The sequence below is a fragment of the Cebidichthys violaceus genome, unplaced genomic scaffold (genome assembly GCF_023349555.1).
Source record: "Cebidichthys violaceus isolate CVI_PGR_0920_01 unplaced genomic scaffold, fCebVio1.0.p SCAF_15, whole genome shotgun sequence".
Lineage (NCBI taxonomy): Eukaryota > Metazoa > Chordata > Actinopteri > Perciformes > Stichaeidae > Cebidichthys > Cebidichthys violaceus.
This window is the reverse complement of record NW_027176318.1, coordinates 12,139,626-12,156,820: the sequence shown is the minus strand read 5'-3', so window position 1 is coordinate 12,156,820 and position 17,195 is coordinate 12,139,626. Positions and strand designations below refer to the sequence as shown.

The following is a 17,195-nucleotide window of genomic DNA, read 5'->3' as shown; positions in this document are numbered from 1 at the left end:
CCTTGTAAATGTGTGTAGATTCCTCAATCATTTTATTTAACCTGATCAGTGCCCAGTATCCAAATCTGATGCTTAACGTTTAAAGTTTAAAGTTTATTTTTTGTATAAAACAAAGTTAAGATGTTTACGGTGAAAGCAACACCGACTGTTATGCTACGTACTGTGGTGCTGGAGATGAGCAAACATTAAAGTACTGTGTTTGAAACATAAAAACGGTTTATGTTTTTGTGGATAATACAATACTGGTTGCAACCTGCAAAGCTCAGAATAACAAGTTCTCTAGAAATCTCTGAGGCCAAAGAAATAGTAACAAACAGGAAATAGTACTTTTAAAGATCAGTGTTATTTAAACTACAACACCAGAGCAGCCTGAAGCTTGTGACAGATATTTTAAGTCCACTTCACAAAATAAAATGCACATAAAGCTATAGAAACATAATTTAAAAAAAAAACTGTAACATGATGCATAACAAATGCATTTGAAAAGAAATCCACACATACTCTATGTAGAATAATAAGGCGTTTACGCGGTTGTAGCTTCCTGCTCTCGTGCACAAAACTGCAATTGGACATTTTCTCTCAATATGCAGATAGCTATGAACTAACATGACTGTATGTGACCTTTTTGTCTGGATTTCGAAACAGTTTTTAAATCGTCATCTCTGTAATACTGTACATGTACAGAGCGGGTTCAGCTCCTTGCAGCTGTTGAATGAGTCTCTGTTCAAAGTCCGATACTTGGCCAGTACTGTCCAGTGTGTTGCACTGGGAGTCTCCCCAACGCGCGACGTACAGAAACGGTCCCTCTAACTCTGGAGCTTCCAGAGGATCATCTGTCTGTCCTCTCCGCCTGTGATCACTGTGGAGCACAGCTCACTCATCCACATGGCTGTGACAGCGCCTGTGCAAAGACATCATTTTCATAATGAACATATTTTGCATCATAATAACTTAAAAACCCTACTTTGTCATATTGCAACAATCTGATGATTAAAAACGGATCTATACATATATGTAGCACTTAAAAAGCTGTTGTATTGTTGCTCAATGTAACAAACAAAACGTTCACATCGATGTTTAATTAGGCGAGATGTACCTGAATGCGCGGGGATCCTCTGGGTGACTGTATTGCTGAGCAGGTCCCACAGCAGGAGGTCTCCAGACTGTCCCCCACACAGCACAGAGTTCCCGTCCCAGCAGAAACACCTGGACCCACAGATGTTAAATCCTTTTTTACTTGCAGCATTCATGAATACTATTGTATCTTCAATGGCAAACACACACAAGCCAAGTCAAAGGTTCTGGACTTGCTAGGAATACAAATTCTACCACAGCCAATGAAACACAACATTTAGAAAACTGAAATATACCCGTTGCCGTTTACATCCTTTGAGACATTTGTGTGAAATTGTCACAATTCACACATATCTATATAGATATACATCTATATCTATATTTAGCTATCTAAGGCGCTTCAGCTGCTGTAACCTCTTGGTTTGGGTAAAGCTGCCATCTGCCTTTCCTGTTGTGCAGATGTGATCTTACCGTTGCTCCTCCACAGCTTTCACAGTCGAGATCACCATCCCGGTCTGGACATCAGTAACCTTCATACACGAGTCGGCACCGACACTGAGGACGTGTCGGCTATCTGAGGATGTAAAAAGCACAGTTGTTACTTTAGTCGTGGTTTCTGGGTGACCCTGTGTTAACTGTCAATTGTTCGGTTGGCTAAATTTGGAGATGCAAGTCAGCACCATTTACTGTGTTCTATACTGACCCTTCAAGACAAAAGCCACAATGCACCACCTGGAAGGCAGTCGCTAAGACTTAGGATCCAATAAACTAAACAAGAACCTCACCTCTTGCACTCTTTGTTTGATGTACTGTACACAGTTTCACAACTAAACACCAAAGAAAAGTGTCATACCGGCTCTATTCGACACATACCCGGACTAAAGGCCGTGTGGTGGATGGTTCCAGTGTGGCAGTGGACTTGCTGCAGTGTTGCGTAGCTGCTGGTGTCCCAGATGGAGACGGCCCCATCTTTACAGCCAGAAACCAGCAGAGTCCCCGCTGGATTCAGACAAATGGTGTTCACCTGTACACAAGATTACATAGGGAAAACTAATGTGTATGTTTTGAGCGCTGCATGCCACTTTTCAGTGTTCAGACACAACTCTCAACACGTTCAAGCTACTCTGAATGAAGTCAATTAAAAGTAAACGCTGCACGTATTTTTTTTAATACGGAGTTATCTTCCTCACTCACCCCAGCCTCATGCTCCAACTCAGCCAGCAACTGAAACTGTGATCTCTTGTGACTGGACGAGCTGTCAGAAGCGCACTGCCAGACCTGTGAAATTAACAGCATCACCAACTCTTCTCTCTCGACATAACCCATAAAAGAAATACATGCACCACATCAGTCTGCAACAATGGTGCGATGTTAGCTGACATTTTCTATTATTCGCATCTTTCGCACTCAACTTGTCCAAATGACACAATGCCTGATAAATTCTTGGCTGAATAACCTCATTAAAGTTCTTGAGTTTTTACCTTCACGGTGGAGTCCCAGGACGCAGTGTACAGCCGGTCGTCAAACCAACACATTTCACTGACTGCATCATCGTGACCCATCAGTGTGTCCTGCCGCCGGCCGAATGGGACGGAGTAGAAATAACTAAGGGAAGAGAAAACGTGTGGGTCAGTGTGTGAAGTCATGAACATCATAATAAAAATCATACGTACGTAATAACTGTACGTACACATTGTTGTCCCAGGAAGAGCACACCACAGTTTTACCGTCTGCCAGCATCAGACATGATGATAATGCCTGTAAAATAATGTAAAATGTATTGTTTAGAGAGAGTTAGAGGGACGTGAAGTGGAAAGTAAATCCAGCTGCATACCATGTTAGAGAAGGACATGCTCCTCTGGAAGTCCTTCAAGTCTTTGGAAAACATCTTAAGGGTTGTATCTGGAATAAAGAGCGACACAGATGAGTACACTTTTTCCCGCCAATGAGAAAACAATGCTACAGTCAAGGAACATATGGATTGAACTGAACTGTAATCAGTGCCTTTTGAACCAATCTGCAATCTTGTAATTTGCAACTTGAAGTGTTGAGCTGTTCCTTTAATTCCTGTGTGAAATTCTGACTGCGATGACATCACTTTGCACCACTATGGTAACAGAAGAACCCCAGAGGGCCGCTAGAGGCAGAAGTTGCCATAATGCTGAGCACAGTAACACTAAACGGCAGTCAGTGTCTGTCTGTTGATCTTTTTTTGTGCCTCTACAATAATCAATAATCTGTCTCTTGATGTATTTAAGATATTCTCCAGACCTTGAGATGTGGAGAAAATAGCTGCTCCATCATGAGACACAGCGATGCCCGTCACAGCCCTGCACATTCAACAACAAAACAGAACATGTGCATAAATATTTATCAGAAAAATCTAGAGGAGAGGATGTACTTAGGTTAATGTAGCAGTCACACTAATACAAAGACAAGAGTGACAAAAATACAGAAAAGATTTAATAAGTGAAGTGTTTAGAGAGGTGAGAAAACACTTTGTGGTGTAAAGATTATTTTTGGTGGAGGAAGCAGTTTCACAGCAGCCACCCATCCACAGCTGCTCTACAAATGTCTTCACAATACATTTTAATAAGTTACTCTTTTCTGCAGCTGCCTTCTAGCTTTGCTTGCACTTCCTCATATTCAAACCAGAGCTTTCACTTCAGTTATATCTGGACTCGCGATGCAATTATATCCGTACTTTGTCATTACTGAAGCCAACTGGAAGCCTCCTGACTTACTCTTTATGGATCTTGTGGCTGGAGATGGGTTTCAGATGTCCAATGTTTGCCCAGGCTAACTTCCTGCTCTCCTCGGTCAAGTCCTCGAAGGACGAGTCCTCGCTCTGAGAGGCTGCAAGAGAGCACAGGCAGAACTGCAGTTAGGACACATGGAGAATATTAATGACACTTTAAATTGCATGACTGTGCAGTTTACTAATATTCTAACACGTTTCAGATGTTGCTTTAATTCTACCTGGAGACAGTTCACTGACTGGGGAGCTGCTGCTGGGGCTTCTAGTTATGTTTTGAAACCGGGGCGTGATCCTCTGAGGATGAGGGATGGTGAACAGCTGTTTGGGCGTCTGGCCGAACTCCAGGATCTGTGTCAGCATGGCGATTCTCTGGTCAGGGTCCTCGATGCTTTTCAGAGAATTGGAAAGTTAGCTCCATGATGTAATGTTGATTATCTTTAAAAAGAACTTGTGAGCGATTTCCTTTAATACCTATCGCAGTCGATGCCTCCTTCGTAGGTCAGCGGGTGAAACACTGAAAGACAATGACATAAATGTGAGTCTTTGTCCGGCTTTGGTGGGTTTGGTGTTGGTGAACGGCTGCTGTGTTTTACCATTATGGGATGCGAGAGCTTCACTGCCTCTCTGTTTAAAGCCAAACACCAGGTCAATCCACTCGTGGAGGTGCTCCGACACATACTGACTCTCCAGTGCCGTCCTGTGCTTTTGAAGAAAATCACTGGTGTCTGGAGTCGTGACAAACGGGACACAGTGAATATGAAGCAGCACACGGACTGAAAGCAATCGCAATATTGTTAAACACAAGAGTTAGAGTGTCATGTTGTTAGCGTGACGGTGAATGAGTATATGGCACCTGGGTCCAACAGAGTTTACATGCATATCATGGTCAGACGGGAAGAAGTCACCTGAGGCCCATTGAGGGAGAACAACGTCCCCCACTAAGCTTCCGTTCTGCCTTCTGCCCAAATCAAGTCTCAGTTTGTTTTCCAGGAAGCCGCAGTCATTCCCATAGAACTCTGGAATCAACTGCATTATAGGAACGGCAGACAGACAAGTCATGAAACACAGTCTTTGACAGAAACCATATCAACACTGATACAGTACATGCATCGTGCACCTCATTAAGAGCGCTGTACAAACAGATAGTGCCTTAATGCGTTTGAGACTTATGCATAATGTAATGTTATGTATGTTACCCAGTTATGGTTGGGGTGTGTTGGAAGGTTGTTTGAAATTCTCAAACAACCTTCCACCTTCCTTATCTGACTCGTTTGTCACTAAATCTGCATCTTATCAAAACAGCAGCAGCCAATTCCAAGTATTCAAGTGGCAGAATACTCCAGAGTGCCATTTTCACAGCTGTGTCAAAAAGTGATGATTGAACAAAGAAAAACAGACTATATCATGACCAGCACAAAGTGTCTGGTCAGCAATAACGGTCTAACGGATATGATATACAGTAGAGTCATATTTTACCTCTTTGAAGTCAGTTGCCCCCTCTAAGCAGTTTTTCCATGTATCACCTATGCTGTAAGAAGTCAATGCAGGTCAATAAATACCTAAAATCATACCTTTTTTTATAGCTCAAAATACTACATTTAATTGATAATCATGTATGCAATAGTGTGTTATCATTGATAGATTTCATACCTATTAAACATGCGATCTGCATGGTCATAGCGGCCATTCTGGAGACACAGCATGTGCTCTGGAGCTGCAGGGGAAAAGACATTTTGACAAATTATTAACTTCATTTTTCAGTGGAAGCAAAGATGGCAGCTACATATCATCAGACTCGAAGACCCAGAAATGAATACATTTACAGTAGAAATGACCTAACCTATTAGTGTAAGCAGTCTCTAGATCGCTGCAGTGTAACATGTTAACAGCTGTTGTGAAAGGTGCTCCAAAGACATTAAAAAAAAAGAAATCAAGAAGAGGCTGTTTGATTTATTATTAGTATTTAAGTTGCGCTTGTTTTGCTCTACATGATCGGTCTTCAGGCTAAAACTACGTCTGATATACTGAGGCTGCAAGAGGAATAATATGACCAATTAATAATACAGTATTAAATCTAAAACATGTCCATGGTGTAGCTTTTGAAGACAGATGTTAAATGTACAAAGAAGAATTTCAGTTTGACATGATAGTGTTAATTAATCAACCTGATACACTTCTACCAGTCTACAACAAACAGAGACATCATTCTTACGGGACAGACAGTGGTGGAGCAGTGGTAATAAACATAAACACGTATGCTGTGTGCACTGCGCTTCCATACATGCTGTAGCTTGAACGATGACGTGCGTCACATACCGACTCTGACCAGGTAGAAGAGGACGTAGCCTGGAGAGGAGTAGTGGCTGCCATACATGAAGCGGGGTTCAGGCATGCCTCTGTAGCGAGCCTGTAAGCATGACATATCGCCGTTCACTGATACTCGCAGTACAGAAACAATATGTAGCAAAACACTCAGCTACAGATATATCTATAAAAACACAGACGCAGCAGAGTCTCACCAGCAGCTGGTCTAGACGCTCTTTGTTTAGGGCTCCCACAGGTTTGTTCAGGTCCCTGAATGTGGCAGCATTTGTCAAATCTGGGGAATAGAAGAAGTCCTCACGATTATGCCACTGGTGCATGTTTAATATGGCAATCAAACATTGGATGGGAAGTACAGTCGTTGCATCTCAGAAGCTGGATGGATACGGACCATGATCACTGCGGGCCTCTGCCGTGACATGTTATGTAAATGAATCGGTGTGCATTTCTTCTCTTGTTGACTCACCCAACCGCGGGCTGGCGTAGTCAGCAATGACCCAGGGGAAGACGGGATACTGGGAGAGGTTGTTGCAGCTGCGGTCAGCCAGGTTGTTGAGGTGAAGAAGGTACTGGTAGTTGCTCAGGTGGCCGCGCTGCCACTGCAGCATGTAACTCTCGGCTGTGTGCTCGGTCACATGGTTCTCTGAGCGAGACGGAGGAAACCAGCGGGGTTCGGTTAGTCATGTGTTATGGGGCTTCACCAATATTGGTTTCGAAAAAGGCAAATGCCAATATTTTGGATAAATGCTGAACGCTGATACACGTTTAGGCCATCAAGGAAGCCTGGTTACATCGGTGTATATATACATGTCTCACGTTGGAGAGTTTTTAGTGACCTTCTGCAGGCCAGTAACTTACATCCATAATACTTCATCTTGAATATTGTTGATCTTCTTGTTTTTAAGATTGTTTAGCAACTCAAGACGCAGACTCACTACTGGATTTGAGTTTTTCTCACCCAGGAAAGTAGCAATGTAGTAGTAGATTTCATCTCTATCAGCCGTCTTGTAAAACTTCAGGTAGATGTCAGAGCAGAAATCATTCTCAGTACAGAACACCTCCAGACCCTGGGCGAGGAGAGACACACACAAACATGGGCATTTGAAATGATTCAAGCCTTATTGACCACATTCATATGCATTCACTTACTCACCAGAGGTCTGAGTCCATGCCGTCTTTTGTAGATCCTCCTGACTCTGTGCAGTTCGATTTGAATGACCTGTTCCTGAAATGACACGTCAGAGAAACACGATATTATTACCTCAGCTCGATAACGGAACACGTCCACTCAGACGCAGCGGCTCACCGGATATCCATTGAGAGGCTGGAAGTAGAGGCTTTCATCCGTTATGCAGACGTGGCCAGGATTGGACACCAGAGGCATGACCATCTCCACTGCACACTCCATGTGAGGCTTCTCAGCAACACTCTGAAAGCTTTACATCGGAATCCCACAGTTGTCTCATTCCGCTGCATATTAATACTCCAACAGCAACTGTTCTAATCGTTACATTTCATTAAATTGCAGCAGAACAGACGATGTGACTCAAAGTGCTGAAGGCCACATACCAGTTTTTGTCAAAAGATGACCTCGCCAGTCGTGATTGTAAATTGGCTGCAATCTAGAAATACACAAGAACTGTATGTTTGATCATGCATGATTATATGATAGTTACCAACAATTAACAAGAATCATGCATAGCAGGAACGTTAGATTGTGTACTGTATATCAAAGTAAACAAAGCACAACGGATCATTCATGCTGACATTAAGTATCGATTGACTCACCATTGCGGTCTGGTCTCCAAGCTTTTCCAGACAGGACGCTCTGTGGAGCTGCAACATTCACCAGAGTCAAAATGAGCAGAGAAACACGAACGCACAGCACAGCAGCACATGCCCAATGTCATGCATTGAAGCACAATGTAACCTTTATCAAAACAGCCTGACTCCCATGACCCTGAGGTAGCAGTGGACGCAAGCATAAACCCCCAACCTGGAGCCGCTACTGTTTGAGAGCAGCTACGTACCTGAAGTAATGTTTGAACGACATCTTCGGTTTTACTCCAACCTTCCAGCTGAAAAGTCACTTTAGTTGATCCCTGCAAAAGTGATGAGACACATTGAAGTGTTTCTTTTGAATAAATGAGCTTCTTCTGCACTTTTGGTTAAATGTTTCTGTGTGGCTTCAACCAATTCATTACAGATCTTAATGTCGACATGATTACATACTAGCTGAAACTTTACTGTTTCAGTATGACAACAGGACTTAAGCACAGAAGACCTGAAATATGACTCCTGGAAAACACTGCAGCAACGTCTACGGTTGAAATCCACATTTGGATTTTAGTTGAGGCTGTGACATCTCAAGTGTCTCAAGTGTCACCGATTGTATTACACACACTATTTAAACTCAGCGGGACCTTTACCGTCCACATGCTTTCAAACGGAGAAAATGAAAAAACGAAAACAGAAGCGCGCAGACTTGCAGATTTGCAGATTTGCTTGAACAGATTTTCATACAACAAATAAACAAACACATATAGAACAAACAGTGGCATATAAAGATGAGAGGAGGACCTCTGTTGCCATTCAGTTCACTCACCCTTTCATTTCTGTAAGGCGCTATGACATTACTCTCTTTGATGTAAATAACCTGGAATTACAATGAAAATTAAACATGTGGTGTTACTTTGAAAAGATGTCACGACTAAGATAATAACTGTGGACAAATGAAACTTTGAAGATCAATATATGTATTAAAAAAAAAAAAAAAAAAAAAAAAAAATTGCATTGTAATGATGACTCACCTGTACACATAAAATAGAGATGGCCGATGGCCTCGGTCTATGAAGAACAAACAAACAAACAAGTTAAAATACCAAAACCTCACTGTAGTTCATACTTTATTTAAATGAGTTTCTCAAGGGAAGGTTTGTAGATGTACAAACTGCATCCGACAAATGTGCCTCATTCTGCCTCAACATTCACAGGCCAGAAGCTACCGGACCAGTTAGACGAACTGAACAAACATCAGCATGTGAGCTGAGCTCCAGATGAAAACACGCTCACTCATTGAAGGGGTTGTTCTCTCTGTCCACAAACTCAATCTTCTTACAGTCTCGAAGAGGAATCTGCAGAAACAGAGATACATAATTATGTATCATGATTCAGAAAGGCCCGGTCACTAAATCTAGTGTAAAACACACAATGCACAATATACAACAGAATGTAGTGGTGACTCTACAGTCTGTTATATATAGAGAGAGCGTGATAAGATTATTGGAAGAAGTCTTCCAATTTATGGCAACTTCATTATCGTTTTATATCTCATTTCCTGTTTTGTTTTTAAAAGATTTTATCTGGAAGCAAGAGTTAAAAAACAGCCGATACATAAACGCATTATTAAAACAAACCTTTAAAATGGGTTCTTCAGGATCCTCTGGATCGAATATGACGGATCTGGAACAGACCTTGAACGAGCCTCTGACTTTTCTGGAAGGAAAAGAGCGAACGTTAGCTTTACAATGAGTGTACAAGACATTGTGCAAAACGTGCAAAATACAGTGTGTTGACTGGTAAAAACGACACTAAATACACAAAGTAAATGGGCAAGAGACACTAATATCTCTGTGCAGTTCATATCTGTCAGTGGGAAAAACAGCTTATCACATGAATCTGTCCATTCTCCTTATTGTACACACATCTACTATCTGAATACTCTTATTCTGAAAGGCTTGTGACTTTATTTTAGTTTGCTCAAGCCTTCTTAACAGGATGTAAGGATTACTTTGACTAAACACCAGTATCCTAAAAAAAACCCCTGATGAGTAGAATAAAAGTGCTTTAAGCATATCCACGGGTTTACAACGTATTTGGTCTTTCACACTATTGAGTTTTGGCTGAGGTCAGGATTATTACATAATATGACAGGAACGTTTAAACAAAAGAATAACTGCTGACCCAAGCTGACAATTGACAGAGAAACCACATTCATATACAATAACCAGTATATATATAACCATATACATATATATATATACAGACACTGTGTATATATATTGTATGTTACATACCTCTCCTTTCTTGAACTGGTTGTCACATGGTATGCAGTGTGCTGTTCAAAGTAATATTCCTCTAAATCCAGCAACAGGAGAGAGAATCTAGAAGAAAACAACAGCAGGAGAGTGAGTATCTGTGGTTGTGCTGCATCACTTAACACGTTCTTCATGATTGCACTACTGTTATAGGAGTGCAATGCTAAGTATGTGGAGTACTCTTAATATTTGAGATGTGGTCAAAAGATTGACTCCATCAGTGATTTGGTATAAACAGCTTGTAACTGTAGATTCCCATTCATTCAGAGTACTTTTAAATGCTGCATGTTAATTCAGCTAAAATGATCGAAATAAAAAAAAATAATGTGCCTTTAATTAACTGTAAAGTCCAAGAAGCCAAAAGGTAACTGTGGGGATGAAGTGCTCATCAGATGCTGTACAGATGTGCAACGTTTCCCATAACCCTTTTTGCTTCACGTACTTCCCGCTCATCCCTACTGGATCTTTCTTTAGCCTTCAACCCTCCACAATGTGCAGAAATGCTGAATGTTTGACTTGTTGACACTGGACCAACGTTAGCCTCTCGCCGTCAAATCCAAACCCCGATATCAAAATGAATATGCTCACAAAACCTGCACAATAGTATGACGAATTACAGGATCAGCGTGAAATTGAAATATATATATAAATATACGTTTGCGACGTAACATGCGCGAGAAGAATAATAATACCTACGTCGGTGCTCGGGCCCTAACAAGCACACACACATTCTGCACAGAGGAAAAGCTTGTGATGTGTGTAACAATATACATCACAATAGTGAGTGAGCATGCATATTAGACAGAATGATCACAATAATGAGAATAAAACACAGTTTAAAAAGTACTAGACTACTGTCGGCGTCATTGTTGTATTCAGTGTCTTGGATTTGCTTCATGCTCTCCTATAACCCACTAGAGCTCTGTGGGGACACTCATACCAGGTGTCAGAAAAGGTCTGCATGTGTTTTCTTTGAAGAAGACCATCCGAGGATTCTAAAAATAGGTTCCATGAGTTCAAACGGAGGAGACATTGGACATGTCTGAACTTCATCGCTCCGCTACTGGCACACAGCCACAGTAACAAGTGCGCATCACACACAGCTGACCGTGGAGCTCTCATTAGCGGAGTGGCCCAGTCTGACGTTATCCTGTAACACGACTCATCCTTCGCAAAGTCGGTACGAGCACGCTGCTGCTGTGGAGCTCGTGCTGGACCCCCAGAGTTATGTCCCGTAGTGTTGCGTTAACGATAAGATAAGCTGCACACACCTTGCTTTAGTTCGCTCTTGAGTCTTTAAAAAAGCCATGACTTCACACCGTTCTGTAGGAGCTGAACGCCGACCAACCTTCAGTCTGCTCACATCTCTGTAAACACGGAAACTCACCGCCCACCACGTGACTGACTCAGAGATGACGTAGAGCAGGAGGGCTCACTCTGACTCCATTACCGGACACCATAACTACGAAACAAAGGCTGAGGCACCCTTCATTTATCAACAACGACATTAACGTCATAGCACTTATATTGATTATCTGTCAATGATTAAACATATTTAAAAGAACAAATAGACAGGCCTAATGCTTTTGATTGTTGTCAATATAGTGTAGCACAAAATACATTACATACACATCAGTGCATCGACTGACTGCAATTACTAAATCTACACACCCAGATATATTTTAGCTATAGGACACATTACAGAGTTTTAAGACAAATGTGCCTTTTTTCACCCCACTTTATTGCATTTACTGAGTTTTTAGGTGTTTATTTATTTACTTTTTGAGATATTTAATTACACAAAGAAGAAATCTATTCCTTAAAGAGGCACTCGAGTGGTTTAGTATGTCACTTCTGTAAAGTTCAGGGGCTCAAAGGGGAAGATCTATAAAGAATGGTTTCAATGAATGACAGCCGGACGTGTGTTACTTCTGAGAGGATGAGGAGTTTAGGGCTGCAACTAACAAGTATTACTGTTGTTGATTCATCTGACAAAGTTTATACTTTTGATTGATAATTTCTTCTCTGAAATGTCAGAACAACAGTACAATGTTTATTATAATTATAGTTTTGTCCAGCCGACAGTCCAAACCCACAATATATTACAAGCTTCACATACAGTACATAGTATTCATCATAAGAATTTTACTTTAATTATTTTTGTCAATTAATATTTAATATTCAAATTTAACAGTTTATTTACCGTCTTTCTATTTCAAAAGGTATTTTAGTACTTTGTGTATGTTTGTGTATGAAATGTACTTTAGAAATAAGTTAATTCGTATAATTACATTCAAATTTATATCAAATTAATATATAACAAATCTTCATGCATATTTGTTTGAAAAATTGCTCAAACTTAATAAATCAAACGATCAAACTAGCTGTCAACGAATTTTCTGTCAATCTACTTTTAGCTGAATCATTTGAATCACTACTATGACTCCATACAGAACCTGGGGTAGGCTACATGTAATGTTCGTTATTAGTCGACATGCTTTCTTTTATTTTCTATACATTCAATACTTTTAAATAACAGATTACCCTGCAGAGAAACGACAGAAGCCGCCCTCGCGAAGCAGCGTGACTCACATTGTGACCGGTGAACGATCTCCTCAAACATTGACGATCTTCGTCTCGCACCGTCTTGACGTGTCATCTCAGTGAGGGAAGTTTCCGATCTTGAAATGTCTCCAGAGAGACACAGTTGGTGTATTAACGCTGAATAACAGCGCTCCTTGTCGTTAGGAACCATGTCCCTGCTGCGGTGTGTCGGAGGACAACATGCAGTGGAGCAGACACGTCACCGGCCTCGCTTTCACTTTTCTATTCGTTGTGTCATATTTCACTAATAAGGTGAGTTTGAGTCGGATATGGTTTTGTCTTGACTCCAAGTAAAAGTACATAATTTCTCGTAAAGTAAAAAAAAAAGTGACTTTTATGCATCGATTTAATTTATAACTGATACATTAAATATATTTTTTTAAATTTCGCAGCGCACAAGCAAAATCAGTCGACAGCAAGGCTCCTTCACATTCTCACATGCACCAGTGTGGAGAACGTGACTTATCTCTGTGAAAGTTGCAGAAAAGTGCAATGTAACCCTGATCATCAGCAATAACCGTGAAGTGATCATCACTCCAGACTCGTCTCGGTCTGCTGTAACTAACTAAGCATGAACGTGACCCATCAAACCAACCAACACTGCTTGACTATTACCAACACATCCTCGACCTCAGATTTGGCGCAAAACAATAGGAAATGAATACGTTGTAACACAAATGACATGTTGTTGGATGTACAATACGCCGAATCGAAGAGTGAATCCCACCCATGATAATACATTCAGAGTTGTATTATACCAAATACGTGTCTGTGTGCTGAACATTTAAAGGGGTGTTGGTGCCAGTGGGACTATTTATTTGTACCAAAATAAGTTAGACAAGTATTATGATCAGCCCATGACCTGAAGTATATATTCTTCTTTTTCCAGTTTGTCCTGTCAGTGTTGAAGTTCACCTATCCAACGCTATTTCAAGGGTGAGTATATGTTCATGCTGCGTCAGTTCATTGTCATTACAGGTGTAGGCACATTCAAAGAATCAATACAGCATCAAACAACTATTTTTAATTTATGAATTATTAATACAAAATTTAAAAAAAAGCTGCTTCTTGATTAAAATGGCCTGCATATTTCCAGATGGCAGACATTTATCGGGGCTGCTCTGCTTCTGCTCTCCGGGAGGTTTGGCTGGGTGGAGATGAGCCGCATCACCAGGTGCTTTTTAATATACTATTGTATATAATAACACTTGAGTGTTTTCAGTGGCTGCTAACAAGCACTTGGATGATTAAGAGCTGTGTCTGATCTGTTGTGTCACAGGTCAGCAGCTCTGTCCTGGCTTCCAGGCTCCCTCCTCTTTGTGGGAAACATATATGCTGGTTCCAGGGCCTTATCGCGCATAGTACGCCATATAACCTATATTTAACTATATATGTATTCAAATGCACTCATTCTAAATCATCTATAGGCTGCCGTGCTCAGCATTTACAGTTGGGAATCTAAAATCCGTGTTTTTCTTTTTCTGTAGGACATTCCTTTTTTCTTCACTCTTCAGAATTCCTCACACGTCGTTAGTTATATAATCGTGAAGGTTGTCGACAGACAGGAGAAGACACAATGGCTGAAATTAATCAGGTTTGTGATTTTTCTTCTTTTTTTTTTCCTTTCACCCGTGCAGCAGTACTGAAGGTTGTGTCCAGATGGAATGCAACTGTAAGCGTTTGCTGCAATGTTTCATACGGCAAGAACACAAAGGTTGCAGGAGATGGGATGGCACCGCATTTTAGTTGTCCCATGAAAGGAGAGAGTAATAACAATGATGTTATTACCATTAAGCACTTTTCTAGCAAGATTCTACTAAAAAAATACAAAACTCAGATGAAATATTCCCTTCCACATGACTGCATCTTTAAAATATGCTTCTTCTCGTAGCATATGCGTCATGCTGCTCTCGGCTGTCAACCTCCCCCTTCATGATCCTCAGGTAATAATTCATCATCATCACATTACTTATTACAACACCATCATTTTATACCGACTGCAAGTACAACAATCAAAACTCATGTTTACATGTTTGCTTACTCTGCAGTTTGACTACAGCGGTTACCTTTGGGCTGTTGGCCATCTGCTCTGTGTTGGTAGGTCTAAGAATGTACAGAGACGTTACACCGTTACATAATGAGAATCATAGCAGCTCGAGGTTTGAGCCTCGAGGGACGCCATAGATAATTGAAAGAATGGGAATAATCAGTAGAGGCTGAGAGCGTAACGACGTCGTGTCCTCTTTCAGGTGCGTACAGTGCGTTTACAGGCCACTACAAATCCAGTAATTTGAGGTAAGTGGAAGCACAAAACATCAGTAAACATAAACACTGTGTTTCTTATCTGTGCCTACGTTCCTCATCAAACACAAAAGTGACATCTTTTTTAGCTTAAAGTTGTTAAACCACTCTGCTGATGGAACCACATGAGGACACACTTAACTTAAAACCTCTCTCTCTCTCTCTCTCTCTCTCTCTCTCTCTCTCTCTCTCTCTCTCTCTCTCTCTCTCTCTCTCTCTCTCTCTCTCTCTCTCTCTCTCTCTCTCTCTCTCTCCACTGTAGTGATCTTGAACAACATTGCATCAACTACTTGTTCAGGTAAGAATAATAATAAGTACTTCTTAATAACTTCTGTGCATAATAGGCACGAGTTAAAGATGGAAGGTTTTACTATGTTGTAAATGATCAAATAATCATTAATTCTTTCTCAGTAGATGTAGACCTGTATTCATGTCAGGGGTGACCGTGGCTAAGTGGGTCAATCAGAGGGTCAACGGTTCGATCCCCGGCTCCTGCTCCGCTAGTCTCATGTCAATGTGTCCTTGAGCAAGACACTTAATCCCAAAATTGCTCCCGTAGCTGTGCTGTAGCTGTGCCTGGTAGATAGATACTGAATTGTAAGTCGCTTTGGGTAAAAGCGTCTGCTAAATGACCGTAATGTAATGTCATACTTCTTTCACTTGAGAAGGGATTTCAAACTACATATAAGTAATAGATTACTTACTGACGATATTCAAAGATTGTAAAAGGTGCAGAGGCTGTAATGATGTATCTAATTGAAGTGCAGCTTCAGGTATTCTCCTGCTAACTGTAGCTTCTTCTGCCTTTACTTAACAGCGTACTGCTGCTGGCCATTGCAGCTCACCCAACAGGTACGGATGAGCCCGAGCATATTTCTCATGGTGATAAAAGATAAAACAACCCAACGGAGGTTTTTACGGTCCACATCCGATCCCCGTGAACAGACCTTTGTCCCTCTTAACAGGTGACCTCATGGGCGCCTTGGAGTTCCCCTCCCTTCAGTCCTACACGTTTCACAGTGGTTGCTGTGCCAGGTGAGACATGTCAGTCCATGGACACGTACCTGTGTGTGAATAATCTTCTAGGTTAATGTGAGAAGCAGCACTAGTATAGAATACATCACACAGTGTCGAAAATAGAATATGCTGTAGGGAGCAGCTGACATGTCAGACTTGAGGGATATCAGAGAAATCCACATGAAAAGTTGGCTATTGATAATATGTGGAGACAGATCTGATAGAAAGTCATAGTAACATGTTTCAGCATCAACAATTATCCTTTTAAGTTTTCATTTCTGTTCTGTTCATTCCTTCCGGCAGGGAAGCCGTGACACTCCTTTTCAAATGATGGATATTTGTAATTAGGGAACAAATATTGAATTGTCTGTTTTCAGCACGATGACTCACTCAGTCTCGCTCCACAGTGCACTGCTGGGCTTTTTGTTGCTGCTGGTAACAGTCAAACTGAAGCGTGGATTGTCTCTGGAGCACCTTGGGGTCTGGATCTTCTTGTCTAAGGTGATTAATAAACTTGTATCCAACACAGCATCATAATTCACACAATCAAAAGACAGTGAAGTGTAATGAGTGTGTGGAATGTTTGACCTGCTGCTCGACAAGGAGGAGAGATGATTTCACGACTTTATTCCTCCAGATTACTGCCATGTCCCTCTCCCCGTTCATCTTCTACACGGACATGAACGCTGCATCTCTTATTTGGTAAGTGATCCTAGGTACTGAACTGTGTAGCTCCGTTATCATCGAGCCATGAATGACTTCTTTTCCTCTGATTGGTTGCAGTGTGGTGACCAGTCATGTGGGAGAGGCCCTGCTGGTGTACTCTCAGAGAGACTCTCAGCTGTGATGAGATCACCGCCGCAGCTCTCCGGATTAACCCACAGCTCAAAAGAGATTCTTTTTTTACCTCGAAAATGTATTTTATTCTTGCACATTATTTTTTTGTAATTTCTCCTCGACGCGCTGACAATCTGACCAAATTAAAATTAGATTTGTAAACGTTGTACTTGCTGTGCGCTGTC

The 17,195-nt window shown here is 41.2% G+C and overlaps 2 protein-coding genes across 3 annotated transcripts; one reads left to right on the top strand and one right to left on the bottom strand.

Moving 5' to 3' along the window:
* Nucleotides 1-198: 198 nt before the first annotated feature.
* Nucleotides 199-11,606, bottom strand: nsmaf (neutral sphingomyelinase (N-SMase) activation associated factor). 2 transcript variants are annotated; one of them, XM_068710087.1, is made up of 31 exons: nt 11,523-11,606; nt 10,231-10,317; nt 9,571-9,649; nt 9,227-9,288; nt 8,965-9,001; nt 8,760-8,810; nt 8,185-8,256; nt 7,943-7,990; nt 7,724-7,776; nt 7,461-7,590; nt 7,308-7,379; nt 7,113-7,221; nt 6,621-6,797; nt 6,352-6,431; nt 6,149-6,239; nt 5,483-5,546; nt 5,309-5,360; nt 4,738-4,858; nt 4,426-4,557; nt 4,304-4,346; nt 4,054-4,220; nt 3,819-3,930; nt 3,346-3,404; nt 2,909-2,976; nt 2,765-2,832; nt 2,556-2,679; nt 2,269-2,352; nt 1,948-2,098; nt 1,546-1,648; nt 1,097-1,206; nt 199-901 (listed from the first exon to the last, which is right to left on the bottom strand). In XM_068710087.1, exons 1-31 carry the CDS (start codon nt 11,558-11,560, stop codon nt 807-809), a joined length of 2,739 nt encoding a protein of 912 aa, XP_068566188.1. In that variant the 5' UTR covers nt 11,561-11,606; the 3' UTR covers nt 199-806. The 2 variants fall into 2 exon arrangements, with proteins under 2 accessions (XP_068566188.1, XP_068566189.1); XM_068710088.1 differs by lacking the exons at nt 6,621-6,797; nt 7,113-7,221; nt 7,308-7,379; ... (8 more) ...; nt 10,231-10,317; nt 11,523-11,606 and having other exon boundaries at nt 5,309-5,355.
* A 1,290-nt stretch (nt 11,607-12,896) lies between these two features.
* On the top strand, nt 12,897-17,177 carry LOC137871962 (UDP-N-acetylglucosamine transporter TMEM241 homolog). Its single transcript, XM_068710097.1, has 14 exons — nt 12,897-13,107; nt 13,745-13,791; nt 13,952-14,029; nt 14,135-14,216; nt 14,343-14,449; nt 14,747-14,798; nt 14,904-14,952; nt 15,105-15,150; nt 15,419-15,454; nt 15,974-16,008; nt 16,122-16,191; nt 16,581-16,674; nt 16,811-16,875; nt 16,957-17,177. Exons 1-14 carry the CDS (start codon nt 13,036-13,038, stop codon nt 17,018-17,020), a joined length of 897 nt encoding a protein of 298 aa, XP_068566198.1. The 5' UTR covers nt 12,897-13,035; the 3' UTR covers nt 17,021-17,177.
* The last annotated feature ends 18 nt before the right edge of the window (nt 17,178-17,195 follow it).

Coding starts and splice junctions, on each gene's coding strand:
- nsmaf (XM_068710087.1), bottom strand. CDS start 11,560: ATGGCTTTTTTAAAGACTCAAGAGCGAACTAAAGCAAG. Junction 6,240..6,351: donor AGCGTCTAGACCAGCTGCTG/GTGAGACTCTGC, acceptor TCATGCTTACAG/GCTCGCTACAGAGGCATGCC. Junction 3,405..3,818: donor AGCCACAAGATCCATAAAGA/GTAAGTCAGGAG, acceptor TTGAATGTGCAG/GGCTGTGACGGGCATCGCTG.
- LOC137871962 (XM_068710097.1), top strand. CDS start 13,036: ATGCAGTGGAGCAGACACGTCACCGGCCTCGCTTTCACTTTTCTATTC. Junction 14,030..14,134: donor GAGATGAGCCGCATCACCAG/GTGCTTTTTAAT, acceptor GTTGTGTCACAG/GTCAGCAGCTCTGTCCTGGC. Junction 15,151..15,418: donor TACAAATCCAGTAATTTGAG/GTAAGTGGAAGC, acceptor TCTCCACTGTAG/TGATCTTGAACAACATTGCA.